Source organism: Lolium perenne, chromosome 4 (genome assembly GCF_019359855.2).
Source record: "Lolium perenne isolate Kyuss_39 chromosome 4, Kyuss_2.0, whole genome shotgun sequence".
NCBI classification, from domain to species: Eukaryota; Viridiplantae; Streptophyta; class Magnoliopsida; order Poales; family Poaceae; genus Lolium; species Lolium perenne.
Genome location: NC_067247.2, coordinates 345,193,831 through 345,209,664, shown reverse-complemented (window position 1 = coordinate 345,209,664; position 15,834 = coordinate 345,193,831). Strand labels below are relative to the sequence as shown.

The following is a 15,834-nucleotide window of genomic DNA, read 5'->3' as shown; positions in this document are numbered from 1 at the left end:
TACATAGGTCCGCATGGAATTTGATCGTTACGGTTTTTCTGTCGTCCGGATCGAGCCCGGAGAATTCCAGGATATGCAGCTGGTCACCTAGATTTTATTCCGGATGGTTCCAGGCTGGCAATCAGCGAGAGCTTAGTTGCAGCAAAACCCTTAAAACTACTCGGACAAAATTCCGGGCCTGGAACAAATTATGGGCAACTCCGGGCGTATATGAAAATAGATAATAGTGTACAAGCCATTTCAGAGGTGGAGCTCCCTCTCTCATTTAAAAAAAACGATGAAGGAGATGTGTATGCAAGAAAAACTGAGTTCATCCTTTTCAAGTTCATCAAGTGACCTCTCTTAATGGTGCGGAATACCTATCAATCAAGTAAGTAGAAATGCATCAAGAAGCTCACTGACATTTTTCTCCTTTTCAAATTGTGGGATCTTGTTCCTCAGAACATTTCAAATTGTGGGATCTCGTTCCTCAGAACATTTTTCGCCTCGAGAAAACCTGAGTACACACTTGTCGATTCCGTTACTCCCCTAAATCTAGTGTCATCTTCAGAAAAATATAATTAAGGGCAAATTTCTCTTAAAACCATGCATGCTAGAATCGCCCCTCTCAACAACCATTGTTTGTCACATTGAAAAATTACCTATAGCTAGCTTACTCTCGTAGAAGAACACTACACCATATATACCATACAATTTAAACTTGCCGCTCTCAACAACCGTTTGTCGCATTGAAAAAAGAGCTAGCTAGCTTGCTCGTAAAAGAACTTTGTGCCACATATACATGCTCGCTAGAATCGCCACTCTTAATAATCATCCATTGTCGCATTGCAAAAAAGTTAACTAGATTTCTCTTGTAGAAGAACTCTATACCATGTATACCATGTACCGATCTCAACAACATCGCTTGTCGCATTAGAAAAAAGAGTGGCTAGATTGCTCTGGTAGAAGAACTTTATACCATATATACCATGCACGCTAGAATAGCCGCTCTCGACAACCGATGGTTGTCACATTGTAAAAGGATATAGCTGCTTGCTCGTAAAAGAACTCTATGCCACATATACATGCACACGCTAGAATCACCACTCTCAACAACCATCCGTTATTGCATTGCAAAAAATTTAACTAGATTTCTCTTGTAGAAGAACTCTATACCATGTATACCATGTACCGACCTCAACAATATCGCTTGTCGCATTAGAAAAAAGAGTGGCTAGATTACTCTCATAGAAGAACTTTATATCATATATATACCGTGCACGCTAGAATAGCCGCTCTCGACAACAAATGGTTGTCACATTGTAAAAGAAGATAGCTAGCTTGCTCTCGTAGAAGAACTCTATACCACACGATATACATTTCGCGTTCATATATACTACATAATACATCTCGGCTTCATCGTGTTATATGAACAGGGGCAGTGTGAAGCAGAGAGGGGACGGTGTGTGTCCGGGGTCCGGCTAGCGTATCTAGTGAGGAGAGACATGACGTTCACCAGTACGACAGCCACTGTTCTAGTGTTAACACTAACGCTAGCACACTATGCATGCCTCGCCGCCGCCGCCGGCCCCAGGGTCATCATCGTCGGCGCCGGCATGTCCGGTACCTGCACACACCACACCATATTGATCACAGTCCAGCTCTTCTACTAGGTAGCTAGTGCACTGCACGTATGCTAAACTAATTGATTTACACGTTCTCTGCGTGCATGATGGGCAGGGATCTCGGCGGGGAAGCGGCTGGCGGAGGCCGGGATAACGGATCTGGTGATTCTGGAGGCGACGAACCACATCGGCGGGAGGATGCACAAGACCAACTTCAGCGGCCTCAACGTCGAGATGGGCGCCAACTGGGTGGAGGGCGTCAACGGCGGCAAGATGAACCCCATCTGGCCCATCGTCAACTCCACCCTCAAGCTCAGGAACTTCCGCTCCGACTTCGACGGGCTCGCCGGCAACGTCTACAAGGAGAAGTACGCCCGATGAATTATCACGAAATTTCACGCATGCATATGCACTTGACTCTTGCGTGGGAACAAACATATGAGGGCATGCTTGATCTGACCAACGCTAGCTTGCTGGCGTTTCAGAAGAAAAACAGAACTGAGCGATACCAAATGAATTATGATGAAATGCTCCTAACTGAAAAATATTGTGTTTGGACTTTGGAGTTAGTTTGTTCCCACAAGATTCAGGTGCTTTTTGGGACAAATTTGAAACACGTAACATAACTCATAAGAAAGACATGATTCCTCTAGTGAAATTCCTTTGGGACTGTTTGTATTTTAAAAAATTGCCATTCATATGCATACATATAGGAAAGGAGGTAGTATAAATTCGTAGAGAAAGTATTTGTGGCGCCCAAGCTCACTGGCTTAAAACTGAAAGTTTGAAGTTTCAAAAGTTCCAAAAAAAGGTTCTCTATACACCTACACATCTTTTGTATACTTGCGCAAAGTTTTACTATAAAGGCGTTTAATTTTGGGCTGCAGGAAAAGAAACAAATTATTAAGGCTTTATATAGGAACAAAAAAACTCTTATTTTATTCTGTAATTTGTTTTTTGCAGCCCGAAATAGAGTGTATAGTTTAATGAAACTTCCGGTGTATGTACCACATGTGTATACATAGTTGTATGTTTTTAGAAATATTGTTTGATATCCAGAAATAAGCGTCATTCATTTTTTGAAAAAAAAAACAAGAGCACATGTGCTCATGTGAACTACTAAAACAGTTTTTTGGGAAATTCGTACTCATATATAGGAGCTGGGCCACCACTTTGTATAAATAGAGTAGTCTCAAACTCTCACTTAATCGGCAACAGTCTCGCTGACCAATATAAATTATAGAGGGCCAGATGTGGAATGCTGCTCGATCGCATGCATGCTGTGATGTTGCTGTGCACATAATAAAAATTGTTCACAGGGGCGGCGTGTACGACAAAGCGTTCGTGCAGAAGAGGATGGAGCGGTCGGAGGAGGTGGAAGAGAGCGGTGGGAAGCTGTCCGCCAAACTGAAACCCAGCGGCCAGGACGACATGTCCATCCTCGCCATGCAACGCCTCAACAACCAGTACGTTACCTGCTCCATTTCTTCTTCCTTCGGCTCGTCACCCACCCGTGGGAAAAGCCCAATCATCAATCAAATATACTACTGTAACAAATCTGTCCTGGTTTGATCTGTCAGCCAGCCCAACGGGCCGTCGTCGCCGGTGGACATGGTCCTCGACTACTACAAGTACGACTACGAGTTCGCCGAGCCGCCCCGGGTGACCAGCCTGCAGAACACCGTCCCGCTCGCCACCTTCCAAGACTTCGGGGACGACCTCTTCTTCGTCGCCGACCAGCGCGGCTTCGAGGCCGTCGTCTACTTCCTCGCCGGCCAGTACCTCAAGGCCGACAAGTCCGGCAACATCGTCGACCCGCGCCTCCAGCTCAACAAGGTACCTAGTAGTAGATACTTGCCTACATTGTCATTTTCCCGTCAGAAATGGAATGAGAAAGCACAAGTATCATACAATGAAATTTTGTGGTCATGCATTGCAGGTGGTGAGAGAAATCTCCTACTCTGGTAGCGGCGTCACCGTGAAGACGGAGGACGACAAGGTGTACAAGGCGGACTACGTCATGGTCTCTACCAGCGTGGGGGTCCTGCAGTCTGATCTCATTCAGTTCAAGCCACAGCTGCCTGTCAGTTTCTGCCCTTCTTCTCTTTTGTTTTGTGACTGAAGCCAGTGTTGATTTAGTTAGCCGCACGCATTATTCTGAGCCTGGTTGCCATGCTGAATAAACCAGAACTGGAAGGTTCTGTCGATCTACCAGTTTGACATGGCCGTGTACACCAAGATCTTCGTCAAGTTCCCCAAGAAGTTCTGGCCCGAGGGCAAAGGCAGGGAGTTCTTCCTCTACGCCAGCAGCAGGAGAGGCTACTACGGAGTGTGGCAGGAGTTCGAGGCGCAGTACCCGGACGCCAACGTCCTGCTTGTCACCGTCACCGACGAGGAGTCGAGGCGGATCGAGCAGCAGTCGGACAACCAGACCAAGGCGGAGATCGTGCAGGTGCTGAGGAACATGTTCCCCGCCGCCGACGTCCCCGACGCCACGGACATCCTCGTGCCACGCTGGTGGTCCGACAGGTTCTACAGGGGCTCCTTCTCCAACTGGCCCATCGGCGTCAACCGCTACGAATACGACCAGCTCAGGGTACTCCACAAGTCCCATCCTATCGTGCTTCTGAATTTCTCGTGTCAATTATCATGAATTGTCATCTTACCTGTTCTTTCTTTCCCCTAGGCGCCGGTTGGGAGGGTTTACTTCACGGGGGAGCACACCAGCGAGCACTACAATGGCTATGTCCATGGGGCTTATCTTTCAGGTATACTAGGTGATTCCCCGCGCGTTGCTGCGGGATAGAAAGAATCATTTCATTATGAAGTACATTGCTACGATCAATATTACTTTGTAGTTTTATAGTTCGAAGTTTGGCAAATTCACGAAAACAATGGAAATTATGGCTTAACCCGCGATAGAAAATATTTTCATTGTTAGAAGGAATATCAAAACGATGATAGTGTCTGCTAATTCTACTCGTAATAGTGTAACATGATATACAATATTTTCAATAAACTTTTAATATAACAATAACCACATAATTTGAACTTCCATGAATATAAATACAAATATACAATAATGCTACACGTACGGACGGAAGGGGCTACGGAAACTCTACGCGCTGACGAGTCATCGGACGTGGAACCCAGCGTGGAATAGAAACCATTCCGGTGAGAGAAAAATGGGAGGGGAAAAAAGGGAAATTTCTAACGCAGCGCAAATCCCCAATCCCCATCTCTTGGCGAGCGGCGACTGAGAGAAGGTTCTCGTCGTCGTCGGCGGCGGGTCCAGCTCTTCGTCGGCGTCGGCGGCGCGGCTAGAGGCAGGCGACGGCTCAGGTACCTTTGGACGCAAGCGGCGGCACGCCGGCACGGCTAGCTGTTGGTCGCAAGTGGCGGCGCAGCTACCTCTCAGCCGCAGAAGGCCTCGCGGCAAGCTATTCGTCCGGGAAGTGGCAACCCGCACAACATCGTTCTACATCGACATGACAAGCGAGTCCCGCCCGTAGACTCTCTCTTTGCAGTCTTGGAGCCATCTCATGTGTGTATCTATGCAGTATGAATGAACATATATGCCTCTATGCATCAGAGCGTGGTGAATGTGGTGAGAAGAACAAAACTAATCTCTGTTCAATGTTTGCTTACTACAGGGCTTTTGGCTTAAATCAATTTTCCTTGTCTCATAGGACATTCGGATATGCAGGTATACTGAAGAAGCCAGAGCATGCCTTGCAGGTCTGAATCTTGCCGTGATGCAACTAAACAATCCTATAATCTTGGAGCTGGGTAGCACAACCTTGTCTTCGGCTGTAAATAACAAGTGTTGGAAATTCTGAAGAATTTAGGACATCTACAAAAAGATAAAAAATCTGAAGACAAAACAGCAGTCCATAACTTGGTAGTTCTGGGAGAACTAGGAACATTGGTGTTTGCTTTGGCCAGTATACCAGGAACTCACCGAACTGGTTGTAACCGGCACATTGTAAACTCTGGTCTTGTGAAGCAATAAACTAATGTACAGGGCTTTTAAGTTCTTGATATTTTTAAGGAGTGTAAAGCTTGTCCTTCCAAATTGTATGTTATGATCTAGAATCATGAATAAGAAACATGTTCACTGGGAACTTCGTTTATACACTGTTATTATGTCATCATTTGTTGAGAATGACAAATTAAAAGTATAATGCTGAGAGATACTAAGGTTGTGCTGCTGTGGTTGAGCCAATAAGAGCATACTAGAAGCATTCCCACAAAAAATGGGGCAAAATAATGCAGAACAACTGAGTTGTCAACAAAATATGTTCAACTCTCAACAATACATAAACGTTGCAACTCCAGATATGGAGAGAGAAAATGAAAACAAATAGATGGATGGACTCCTTAAATTACAGTAGACATGTGCAAAAAGGACTATACAACTCATGTCTCACTATGATCCATCATATCATTGAGACCTCCAGTTCCATCAAAATGTAACTGCGGAGATTTAGATAGAGCAGCAGAACTTTGTTGAACTTGAAACAACATGCTTGTATATTTTCCTACAATTGGAGGCATAACAAAAGCCGAGGAACCTCCAGATGGTAAGGTAGCCTTTTTTCTTCTTTTCTCTTGCAACACGAATAAGCTTATCAACCTTAGATTCTTTTCTCAATGAAGGAGGACGTCCAGCACATCTAACAGCTATTGGACTTAATATGGTTTTATTTGTTGTCTCCCCATTAGAAGGTGCACCTTCCTGTATACCATGTTCTTCATTATTAATTTCAGAACTTGAGTTACCAGATTTTTCAGAGCGTGGATCTGTTCAATCAAAGAATTGCATGAATCCTCTAACATGGCACCTAACTCTGCAACTGGGAAGAAAATATTGCACAACTTGTCAAAACGTTTTGCAACAGGAGTGTCTTCCATGCCACCATATGTGCACCGGATAAAGTTGTGTTTTCTTTTCACCTTTTTTCTCCATCGATCAAGGATGTACTGTGAAGGAACCTATTTGATTTTCTTGTGTGTCAACACACATAACATGTGCCTACAGATAATACCCTGAACTCAAAATGGAGACATGTACACTTAACTTTGAACTCTTCCGCATTGAGATATACATGGTACACATAATCTTTTCTCCATCCTTCATCTTTATCAATTAAAACATCCTCGATTAATCTGTATGTTTCTACTTCACCTTCTTTTTGTACGAAGTTCCGATCACAGTACAACATGTGTGTTAGCTCCTCTTGAAACTCTTTGAACTTTGAATTTGTATACACTGATTGAAACTGTTTCTCGATGTCAAAATGTGTGATACAAGGTATGGTTGAATTGAACGAATTAAAATCTGCAAGTATATCCTTTTCAACTTTATCACGAAGAGCATACTCATATTGGCTACAAAAATGCTTCAGTGTTGTCTTAGCGTTAACATAACCATCAAAGAAGGCATGCATACTCTCACTCCGTTGTGTAGTGGACATGCGTGCCCAAAAAAGATCTTTCACAAATGCTGGAACCCAACGGTGTCGATTGTCATAGAGCCCTTTAAGCCATTCATTATCAGCAATATTATACCTCTCAAGCATACACATCCAAGAATTTTCAAAATCTGTAATTGTTAACGAATCATAAACTGATTTGCCAATTGCGGTCTTGATGTACTCATATTCCTCGTATCCACCTAACTTCTCGGGTAGCTTCTTCATTATATGCCACAAGCACCATCTATATCGAGCATCAGAAAAAACTATTTCCACGGCATTCTGAATTGCTTTTGCTTGATCAGTCACAATAGCTCTTGGTTGACGATTTGACATACATGCCAGCCATGCTTTAAATAACCAAACAAATGTTTCAGTGTCTTCATTTGATAATAAAGCACATCCTAGCAACACAGATTGTCCATGATGATTCACTCCAACAAAAGAAGCAAAAGGCATATCGTATTTGTTAACCAAGTAAGTGGTGTCAAAGTTATGACATCATCAAAGGAGTCATACATTGCTCTACTTCTAGCATCAGCCCAAAAAACATTCCTAAGTCTTGATTCATCATCAACATCCATGACACTAAAAAAGTTCGGGTTGTCTGATTGCATTTTCGTAAAATAGTTACGAACAACCTCTGCATCACCACTTCCTAGTTTCAATCTTCTTGTTTTCTCTAAATAATTGCGACATTCTTTCTCACTAAAGTTAAGTTTATCGTGACCATCCGCTGCCACAACAAGAGAATTAAAATGCTTGTTTACTCGTATTCCAGCCCGGTCATTCAACTCAAGCCTTCACTTAACATGGTAGTCCAAAATTTTGTTGCATCTGAATAAACGAGATTTATGTGGACTTAATGTATGATTATGATCCAAAATGACCGTCAAAATATGCAACTTTCCATCCATACCACGAACAATATTAACTTTAGCTTTACATCCTAAGCCAGCTGTTGGATGTGGCTTCAACATATTTCTTGAGTTGGACTCGGTCTTACCATGACGAGAGCAACTAAGTGTAAGGTACCTTAGTTCTACATTCTCGTCTTTGTTTGAGTTTCTTTTTGTCACACCAAACCCTTTTGCTTTACCATAATTCTTGTGGTACTCTCGCACATCATTCTCAGTATCAAAGGTCATCCCCACTTCAGGATCTTCAAGTAACACATCTGCTTGAGCTTCACCATGGTTCTCTTCATGTTCCACATTGCTTTTCTTTTGTTGCTCGATGCAATCATCATCGCTTGAAATATACATGTCTGTTGATTCTTGAACACTAGCAGTTCGATCATCCATACCTACAAATCACGAAGTATTTAATTATCAGGTTTATTCTCTATTAGTATGTAATGAGATACAAAAAAGAATGATAATAAAAAGTATTACACATGATGTACTTTTGTTGGTCTGCATACAAGTTCTGAACCATATGACTGATATGTAGGCCTATATCACTGCAATATCTCTCTCTCCCCCATAAATAGTCTATATGATCCGATCTCTTGGCCACCATACATGCTAGATAGGAATAAGAATTAAGCATGCAACCATGTTACATTGAGATGATATTTTCTTATTTTCGTTTGCTGCAACTATTCTGCACCCTCGGCTAGGATCGCTGAAGTAATTAACCTTAGGCTGTAGCAAAAGTCAAGAAGGGTTAATTGGATTGATCTGAACGAGGGCAAACCTGTGTGCGATGCTCGCCTTTCGTGAGTCCAGGCACTTGCAGGCTGGTCCGCGAGCCGATCGGCCGGCTGCACGACGGCGAGGTCTATCAGCAGGTTTAGGAAGATGGCTAGCTACCGACGCGCGGCCAGGACGTTCATGACGGCGCGATGCAGGCAGCTCGGCCTTGTGCCCTGGTCTATCTGAACGAAAGGAAAACCTGCAGCGGTGCAGTTGCATGTTTTGGTGCATAATTAGCGGGATTTTTAGCGGCAGTTAGCGGGGCGCCCTGTTTTTTTTCTCTCATTCAGCATCCACGCCCACGTCGGATTCCATCCTTGTCATCACGTAAATCGTCCGTAGCTCTCCGTAGGTGTAGCATTATTGATATAAATATTAGCGTACATACATTGATATAGAAACTTCATTTGATTAAGTGCCTACCAGCCTACCACTAGATTATTAAGAAGTAACTCATGAAAGTAAGAAAATATGGCGAGACTAAAAACATTAGAGATTGAAGCACAAACATGGTTTGTAACAAACAAACATAAAATTGCACGCACATGTTCTTTATTCAAGTAGCATTTTGCAAAATCAATAACTTCTGGTGGATGCCAAGTGAATGAAAAATATGGTGAACGCCTTCCGCCTCCTCGTGTTAGTCTTCATGGACTGTTTACTGTTTTACATCCTAAAACAAATTAAGAAAATAAAAAATTATTCAAACTCCTTAAGTTCGCTCACATTATGTATACTCTTAGGCTCAATAGTCGGTAGAACAACATGTAACACAAGCTTTAAACACCAATCCGCTTACATGTAATCCAATCTGGGCAAAGAAGTATAAGCCACACAAAAATGCCTAGAGGAACAGGAGGTAGAAACTTACATGGCCACAATAGCTTCATGTGGAGCTGAGGAAATAGATAAGCATATCCGCAGATCAGAGTTAACTCGCTGGTGCACTCGCGTACCTCTGCAGCAGGAACTAAGAAAAAAAAACTATTCATAAAGGCATGTAGACGATTAAGGGAAGCGGGACGTCGCGTGCGTGTGTGTGCCATGGGAGAGCAAAGAAGCGATGGAGTACACACCTTGTAGATGTATGTGCTATTTGCTCCTGCACTTGGGTAGCTGATAGTGTTGAGGCCGCCTCGCCGGGAGCAATTAGGATTTCAATCGGCGCAACGAATGCAGATACCAAGCTGCGTTGAATATCTAGCAGACTCGCCGGTGCGGCCCGGTTGCTTGCTACGAGCTTCGGTTTATTGATGGTGACAGTCATGCTAGCATACATGCATCACACTCGAAGGTGTCCTACCCGGCCACGCTGCCGCCGATGGTGGCCGACAAGCTCACTGAGATGGACGTCGTCCGGCGCGTGCTGTGGTGGTTGTGGGCGGGCGATGGATTTCCGACTGCGGAACTTCAAGTTCCTCTCAGTAAGCTCGCTCTAGCGAAAACCCTCGACCAGTTGAGCACTCACTAAATAGTGGAGATGGTGGGAACCGAGCTGCTCAACTGCTTAAATCTACATCTACACTACTATTAAAAGAGAGAGAGCGGCAGATCCAATTAATCTTGACCATCTAATCAACTTATTTGACGGTTCAGATTAGCGCTAAAACAGTGTTAGAAGCCCGCACGTCCTCGCCTAATGAAACCAACCGCTGATTAAATCATAGAACCACTAAAGCCGCCTTTCCTTTTGCCCCGCACCCGCACTTTCGCCGCGCACGTTGGCGCAGGTTGTCCTGCGTAGCCCCACGCCCCAGTCCGCCGCAGCAGCGCCCCCGTGTAGCGGCGTAGGTCGTCGCGCCGACAACTGCAGGCTGCGGCGTGTAGCCCCACGCCCCCACGCAGTCTGCCGCAGCAGCTCCCCCGCGCAGGTCGTCGCGCCGCCGCAACTGCAGGCTGCGGTGTGTAGCCCCAACCCCAAGCCCCTCGCGCGGGCTGTCCCAACAGCGCCCCGGGCAGGTCGTCGCGCCGCCAGAACTGCAGGCTGCGGCATGTAGCCCCAAGCACTCGTGCAAGCCGTCGCAGCAGCGCCCCCCGCGCAGGCTGTCGCCCCCTTTGCAACTTCCGTCACCGACTCCCTGGTTGAGGTACTGCCAGTCCTGAAAGTGTGATGTACTATTGTTTATTTCAGCTTCATATGAGCTTCCAAGTACGTGCACTTGTTCGGTCAAAAAATGTTTCTACAAAATGATTGGCATCGATCTCAGATCAGTAATATGACAGATGTGTCTAAGAGTGGTGGCCTCTCTTCATGTGTTTTCATTCTTCTTCTTCTATTAAATTTGCTACTCTAGCACATCATTTAATGTCATCTATTGTAGTTCTGTTGATGATGCCGCTCTCCTTGAGACTTGCATATCATCATATTATATTAGGTAAACAGCTACCTTTCAGCCGTGCAATATTTGAACTAAATTATCGAGGAACATCGTTAACTAGGAGGTACTCCTAACAATGTTTTTTTTCTCAATAGTTGATTTAATTTTTTTCTTAGATGTTGGGTTAGCCTTAGCAGGAGCTGTTTTTGCTGGTGCATCTGAACTACATTGGTTTAATTTAGTGATTTCGTTCTATTATTAATAAGCACCTGCTGAAATAGATGCATAGATTGACTTCAACATGCAAGTATTTTAGAGGATCAGACTAAGCCCTTCTGTTTGTGTGGATTGATAGGCTTCTCCAACACTGTGTTGCGCTTGACGTTAGCTCTACTGCAATCATGTATCTGATCTGAAATATTTGCACATCTATATTGCCAGATGACTCAATCATCCCCGACAAGATGCTATTAATCTTCAATTTTATTAACATGCTATGCTAATTTGGTATCCCATACAAGATGATATTGGTCTTCAACTTTATTAGCTGCTATTCTAATTATAGTTATCTCAGGATAATTAAGTATCTTATAATTCACAACGACTGAAGAATTGTCAATTTCACGGATTTACAAGTGTCCACACCATATTATGATACAATATGAACCTGGATTTGTGGTGATTGCGCACGGCAACTCTGGTAGGAAGACATTCTTGCAAAAAGGGCACCTTTCTGAAAAAGGGTGTGGGAGTACGGAGGTGGCTTCGATACAGGGAGAAGAAGAAAATGCTTAAAGGTGTGAGGGATATATTAGTATGCCAATTGAAAGAAATAAAACAGGATCTTTTTTTTTGTTGTTCTGTAACATCAAATCTGTTTTGTTATTATTCCATCATTATGCACCAGTTTCATTTGTAATACTTACTCCGTCTGAAAATATGTGTCTCAATTTTATCTAGGTATGGTTGTATCTCTAACTAAAATGCATCTACATACATCGGTATCTAGACAAAAGAGACCTATTTTTAGATGGAGGGGGTAGAAGAAGCTTGATCTCCATGTGGCCTCACATTACTTTGCTTCCAGTCCATCTCATCTCTGAGTTTTTTTTTATATGTGCAGATTCTTTCTGAAGTATTAATTGATGTTATCAACAGTAACGTTTTCCAGACATGTCATCCTCCAAGCTCACTCCCTTCAGGAAATAACCAATGGGCAAAATAAAGGTATTGGATGAAGGGTTGAAGGCAATTGCTGTGTTTAAATCGATTTTTTAATTACGGGAATATAAAGTAAGATGTGCCATATATGCATATGCAGATCCAAAAAAGGCCAAAAGCTTGTATTCCATTAACAAAACCCCGGGACAAAACGTTCCAACTGTTGGTATTAACCTCCTAGATCTTGTATTCTTGCATGGACAGCTTAGTGTTGCATTGCCAAGGGGTGTGTCAAGGTAGACCACTCGGATTTTGGCAAAGCCAAATAAAGTCATAGATCCCATGGGGAAAACCACAAAGAGTATTGTGTTAGGGATGTCTTGGAGGGATGAAATAGATTTGTTCTTCCTTATGAGCTTGCTCATCTTTTTATGATATTGCTCCTTTCCCTTTGTTCTGATTTAAATATGTGTTTTGCAACAGCTTCAACAGTTTTTTTACCTGGTTATGAAATGGGAGCTTTTCCACATATATCTTGATGATCTGTACAATTTTTTACATCTTGAGAATGGAGCTGATACTTGGCTTCTTGGTTTCATTTCTTCTCATAGTCTTGATGTTCGCTTTTTCTATTGTTCCATCAATGAAATTTAGATTGTTGTTGTTTTGCTCAAGATTTTACATTGCTATAATTCTTCGCCATTCGCAATCATTCAGATTGTCCTTTTTTGGTCCCTGGAACTTTCATGTATTTTATTTCTATGAATTTACATTTCATCACGAGAACCTGACATCACAGCACTGGTGGAGGTCACGAGCGGTAATCTCGGCATCGGTGTGGCATTCAGAACTTGTCAGGAAGGATACAAGTTCATTGTGGCCATGCCTACCCAAATCCACTTGCTAAGCAGATACTGTTGCCGTACCTTGGCGCTGAAGTTATATTAGTTGGTAAGAAGCTAATATTGTACTCCTCATATCAAATGTCAGATTGTAACATGCTTGTCTCCTGCAAATCCTGCACAACATGGATTCAAAGTGTTACTTGATACAGTTGAACAGCTGAGGAAGGATGTGCCAGATGTGTATGGTCTAGGTCAATTCACCAATTCTACAAATCCTGATGCGCACTTCAGAGGGACTGTTAACGTGATATCTCTACTCTTACCGATAGTCTGATACTAGACTAACAAATGAACCTCAACAGTAATGTATTAAACTAAAAATGTTCTTCGGGCCTCAGATATGGAAAGGTACAGCAGGCAAAGCGGATATAAGCACCATCACAGGCGTGGGGAGATATCTCAAGATGAAGAGCCCCATCCAGTAATTTCAGCGTTGTACCAGATGAAAATCCAGTAATTTCAGGCAAGAAACTTGGCCACGGAAAGTGATATTTACAACTTAATCTACTACACAGAACATACTGAATAAATGATACTAGGCATGGCATGCATGATAACACTCATCAGTAACCTTGCTTCCTTTCTTGGGTTGTAAATGGGAGGAATACCTTGCCTGCCTATGATTTGTAGGTAGCGTGTCAACCTTTTAGAAAATACTAGGATTGCTTCTCGGAATATCTTCAAGGGAAAATGCAGCTGCCTACATAAAAGGCAAGCTATTTCTTTAAGAAACTGATATTTTTTTCGTTTTCAAATAATGCAGTGAAGATTATATAAATTTGGTTATTCTGTTGTCCTCAGTTTTTTGTTACCTCCTGATTGGTTGCATGAAGAGAGAACAGGGGAAACATGATTGTGACAATGTTTTCAACTGGTGCAGAGAGGTATCTTAACATGGAGCTCTTTTCACAGATGAGGGGAGTGTGTCAACGTCAACATGACCTTCTGATATTCAGCTCAAAGGAATGACGGTGTCGGGGTAATCTACATGTGTACTGTTATCTTACTCTAGCTAGATATTCCCTGCACAACTACATAATAAACTGGTACGTGTTAGTAGTAATGGATATGCAGTATGGGGGAAGTGAACCTACGAAGTACTCTCTCCGTTCTGAAATACTCTACATTTAAGCCGAAAATTTGTTCTAAAATACTCTACATTTTAGCTTTTAGTTAACAAGAACATAGAAAATAAAGCAGTCCTCCTTTATCTATTGGATGTCACTATTTTCAATTTAGTATGGATTGGTTGTTTACTTATTTAAGTAGTACTAATAAATGTACTAATTTGTCTGATTTTTTCTAAAATGTAAATTAAACAGAACGGAGGGAGTATCTGTCTACAAATCCTGACACAGAAAGATTGTATAACACAAGAGAAGAAATTTAATTAAGTAAATTTGTTTGATATATTATATTTTTATGTATGCACGGACTAACCTGACTTTGAAGTGGTACTAACCGTAGAAGGCACTATACATTGGGGAAGTGTGGCATTTGAATAAAAGACTGTACTCCGTATAATTTTTTTTTAACGGTGAACGGTAGGAGCTCTGCCTTTGCATTATAGAAGAGGAAAATATTTGGATAAAGTAGTCATGTATGATTGAAACAAAATGATACTTCAAACTGTTTGAGTCGGGGATTATTTATTATGCATTTGTTGTTAAAGTTCAGATTTTCTGAAGTTAGGAATATATATTTTTAATACTATAATTCATGTTAGTCCAGACGTGCATTGCACGTGCACGTTTACTAGTAATGGGAAAGTAGCTGTATCGTTTTACTCCTACATTTTTTATTGGAGAAGATGTGGAGGCAGAACGGAATCCATCGGCTTATTTCAGTGGGCAGTTAAGGAAGAGGATTTAAAGTTGAAGGTGAAAGAGAGAGATGAAGCGAGGAGTTGCCACGAAGAAAATAGGAGACTGGGCATGCTTGTGCCCATTTATCTTGTGCGCATGGACATTCCTGATTAGTTGAAAAGCTTAGCTATTAGCAAATGGAAGTGACGTGGATACTCTGCATGTCAAGCTTGCAAACATTAAAAGCTTTTAGTGGGGATGAACTTTATAGATATTATAGATATGCATATGGCAACTCCACTTTGCATGATCTTGAGAATGAAATTGATTTTATCGTACCATGGTAATGGAACATTTTGATACTAATTTTGTGTTTTATATGTATCTTTTTGCCAGGAATCGACTCTGCGGATATTCTGATCAAATGTGCCCAGAAGAATATGTGCAAATACCACGTCCCGGGCAAGTATGACTAGAGGTTTCGGTAGTAGCCTTTAGTGATGCCAGTTCTAATAAATTTGAATGGGTTGGATGTGTCAGTCAAGTGATAGCAGAAAACATTGTTTACATCCATGAGTAATAAGATATGCCAACTTCCTCGGGAGAGCGTCCTGCGTCTGTCACCTTGGCATTTGTTCGTGCTAAATCAATTGTTCACATTCTATGTGTGTCTTGTCTAAGGTTAAGTTGTTTACCTGATGTAGCGGTAGATGCTCGAGTTCTCTTAAGCTGAATCTAAGGTTAGTTTAGTTCACATGATTGTAGAAACCCTTTCAAAAAAAACATGATTCTAAAAACACATGAATAGAAAAAAAACAAATGAATAATCTACGCGTGAAAAACAAAGGAATTTTGTAAATTTTGTTG

The 15,834-nt window shown here is 42.3% G+C and overlaps 1 protein-coding gene and 1 long non-coding RNA gene across 2 annotated transcripts; both read left to right on the top strand.

Annotated features, from left to right (window-relative positions):
- The first annotated feature begins 1,484 nt into the window (after positions 1-1,484).
- On the top strand, positions 1,485-15,676 carry LOC127297082 (polyamine oxidase 1-like). Its single transcript, XM_051327335.1, has 8 exons — positions 1,485-1,602; positions 1,720-1,972; positions 2,924-3,070; positions 3,185-3,440; positions 3,544-3,687; positions 3,793-4,200; positions 4,291-4,372; positions 15,364-15,676. The coding sequence occupies exons 1-8, from the start codon at positions 1,485-1,487 to the stop codon at positions 15,441-15,443; spliced, it is 1,488 nt and encodes a 495-aa protein (XP_051183295.1). The 3' UTR covers positions 15,444-15,676.
- Positions 4,726-5,654, top strand: LOC127297083 (uncharacterized). Its single transcript, XR_007848878.2, has 2 exons — positions 4,726-5,211; positions 5,294-5,654. It is a non-coding gene; the product is annotated as an uncharacterized lncRNA (long non-coding RNA).
- Positions 15,677-15,834: the final 158 nt, after the last annotated feature.

Bases quoted from the DNA above. Each gene is read 5' to 3' on its own strand.
- LOC127297082 (XM_051327335.1), top strand. From the start codon at position 1,485: ATGACGTTCACCAGTACGACAGCCACTGTTCTAGTGTTAACACTAACG. The intron at 3,688-3,792 runs GTCAGTTTCTGC...TGAATAAACCAG, and splicing joins AGTTCAAGCCACAGCTGCCT to AACTGGAAGGTTCTGTCGAT. The intron at 4,201-4,290 runs GTACTCCACAAG...TCTTTCCCCTAG, and splicing joins ACGAATACGACCAGCTCAGG to GCGCCGGTTGGGAGGGTTTA.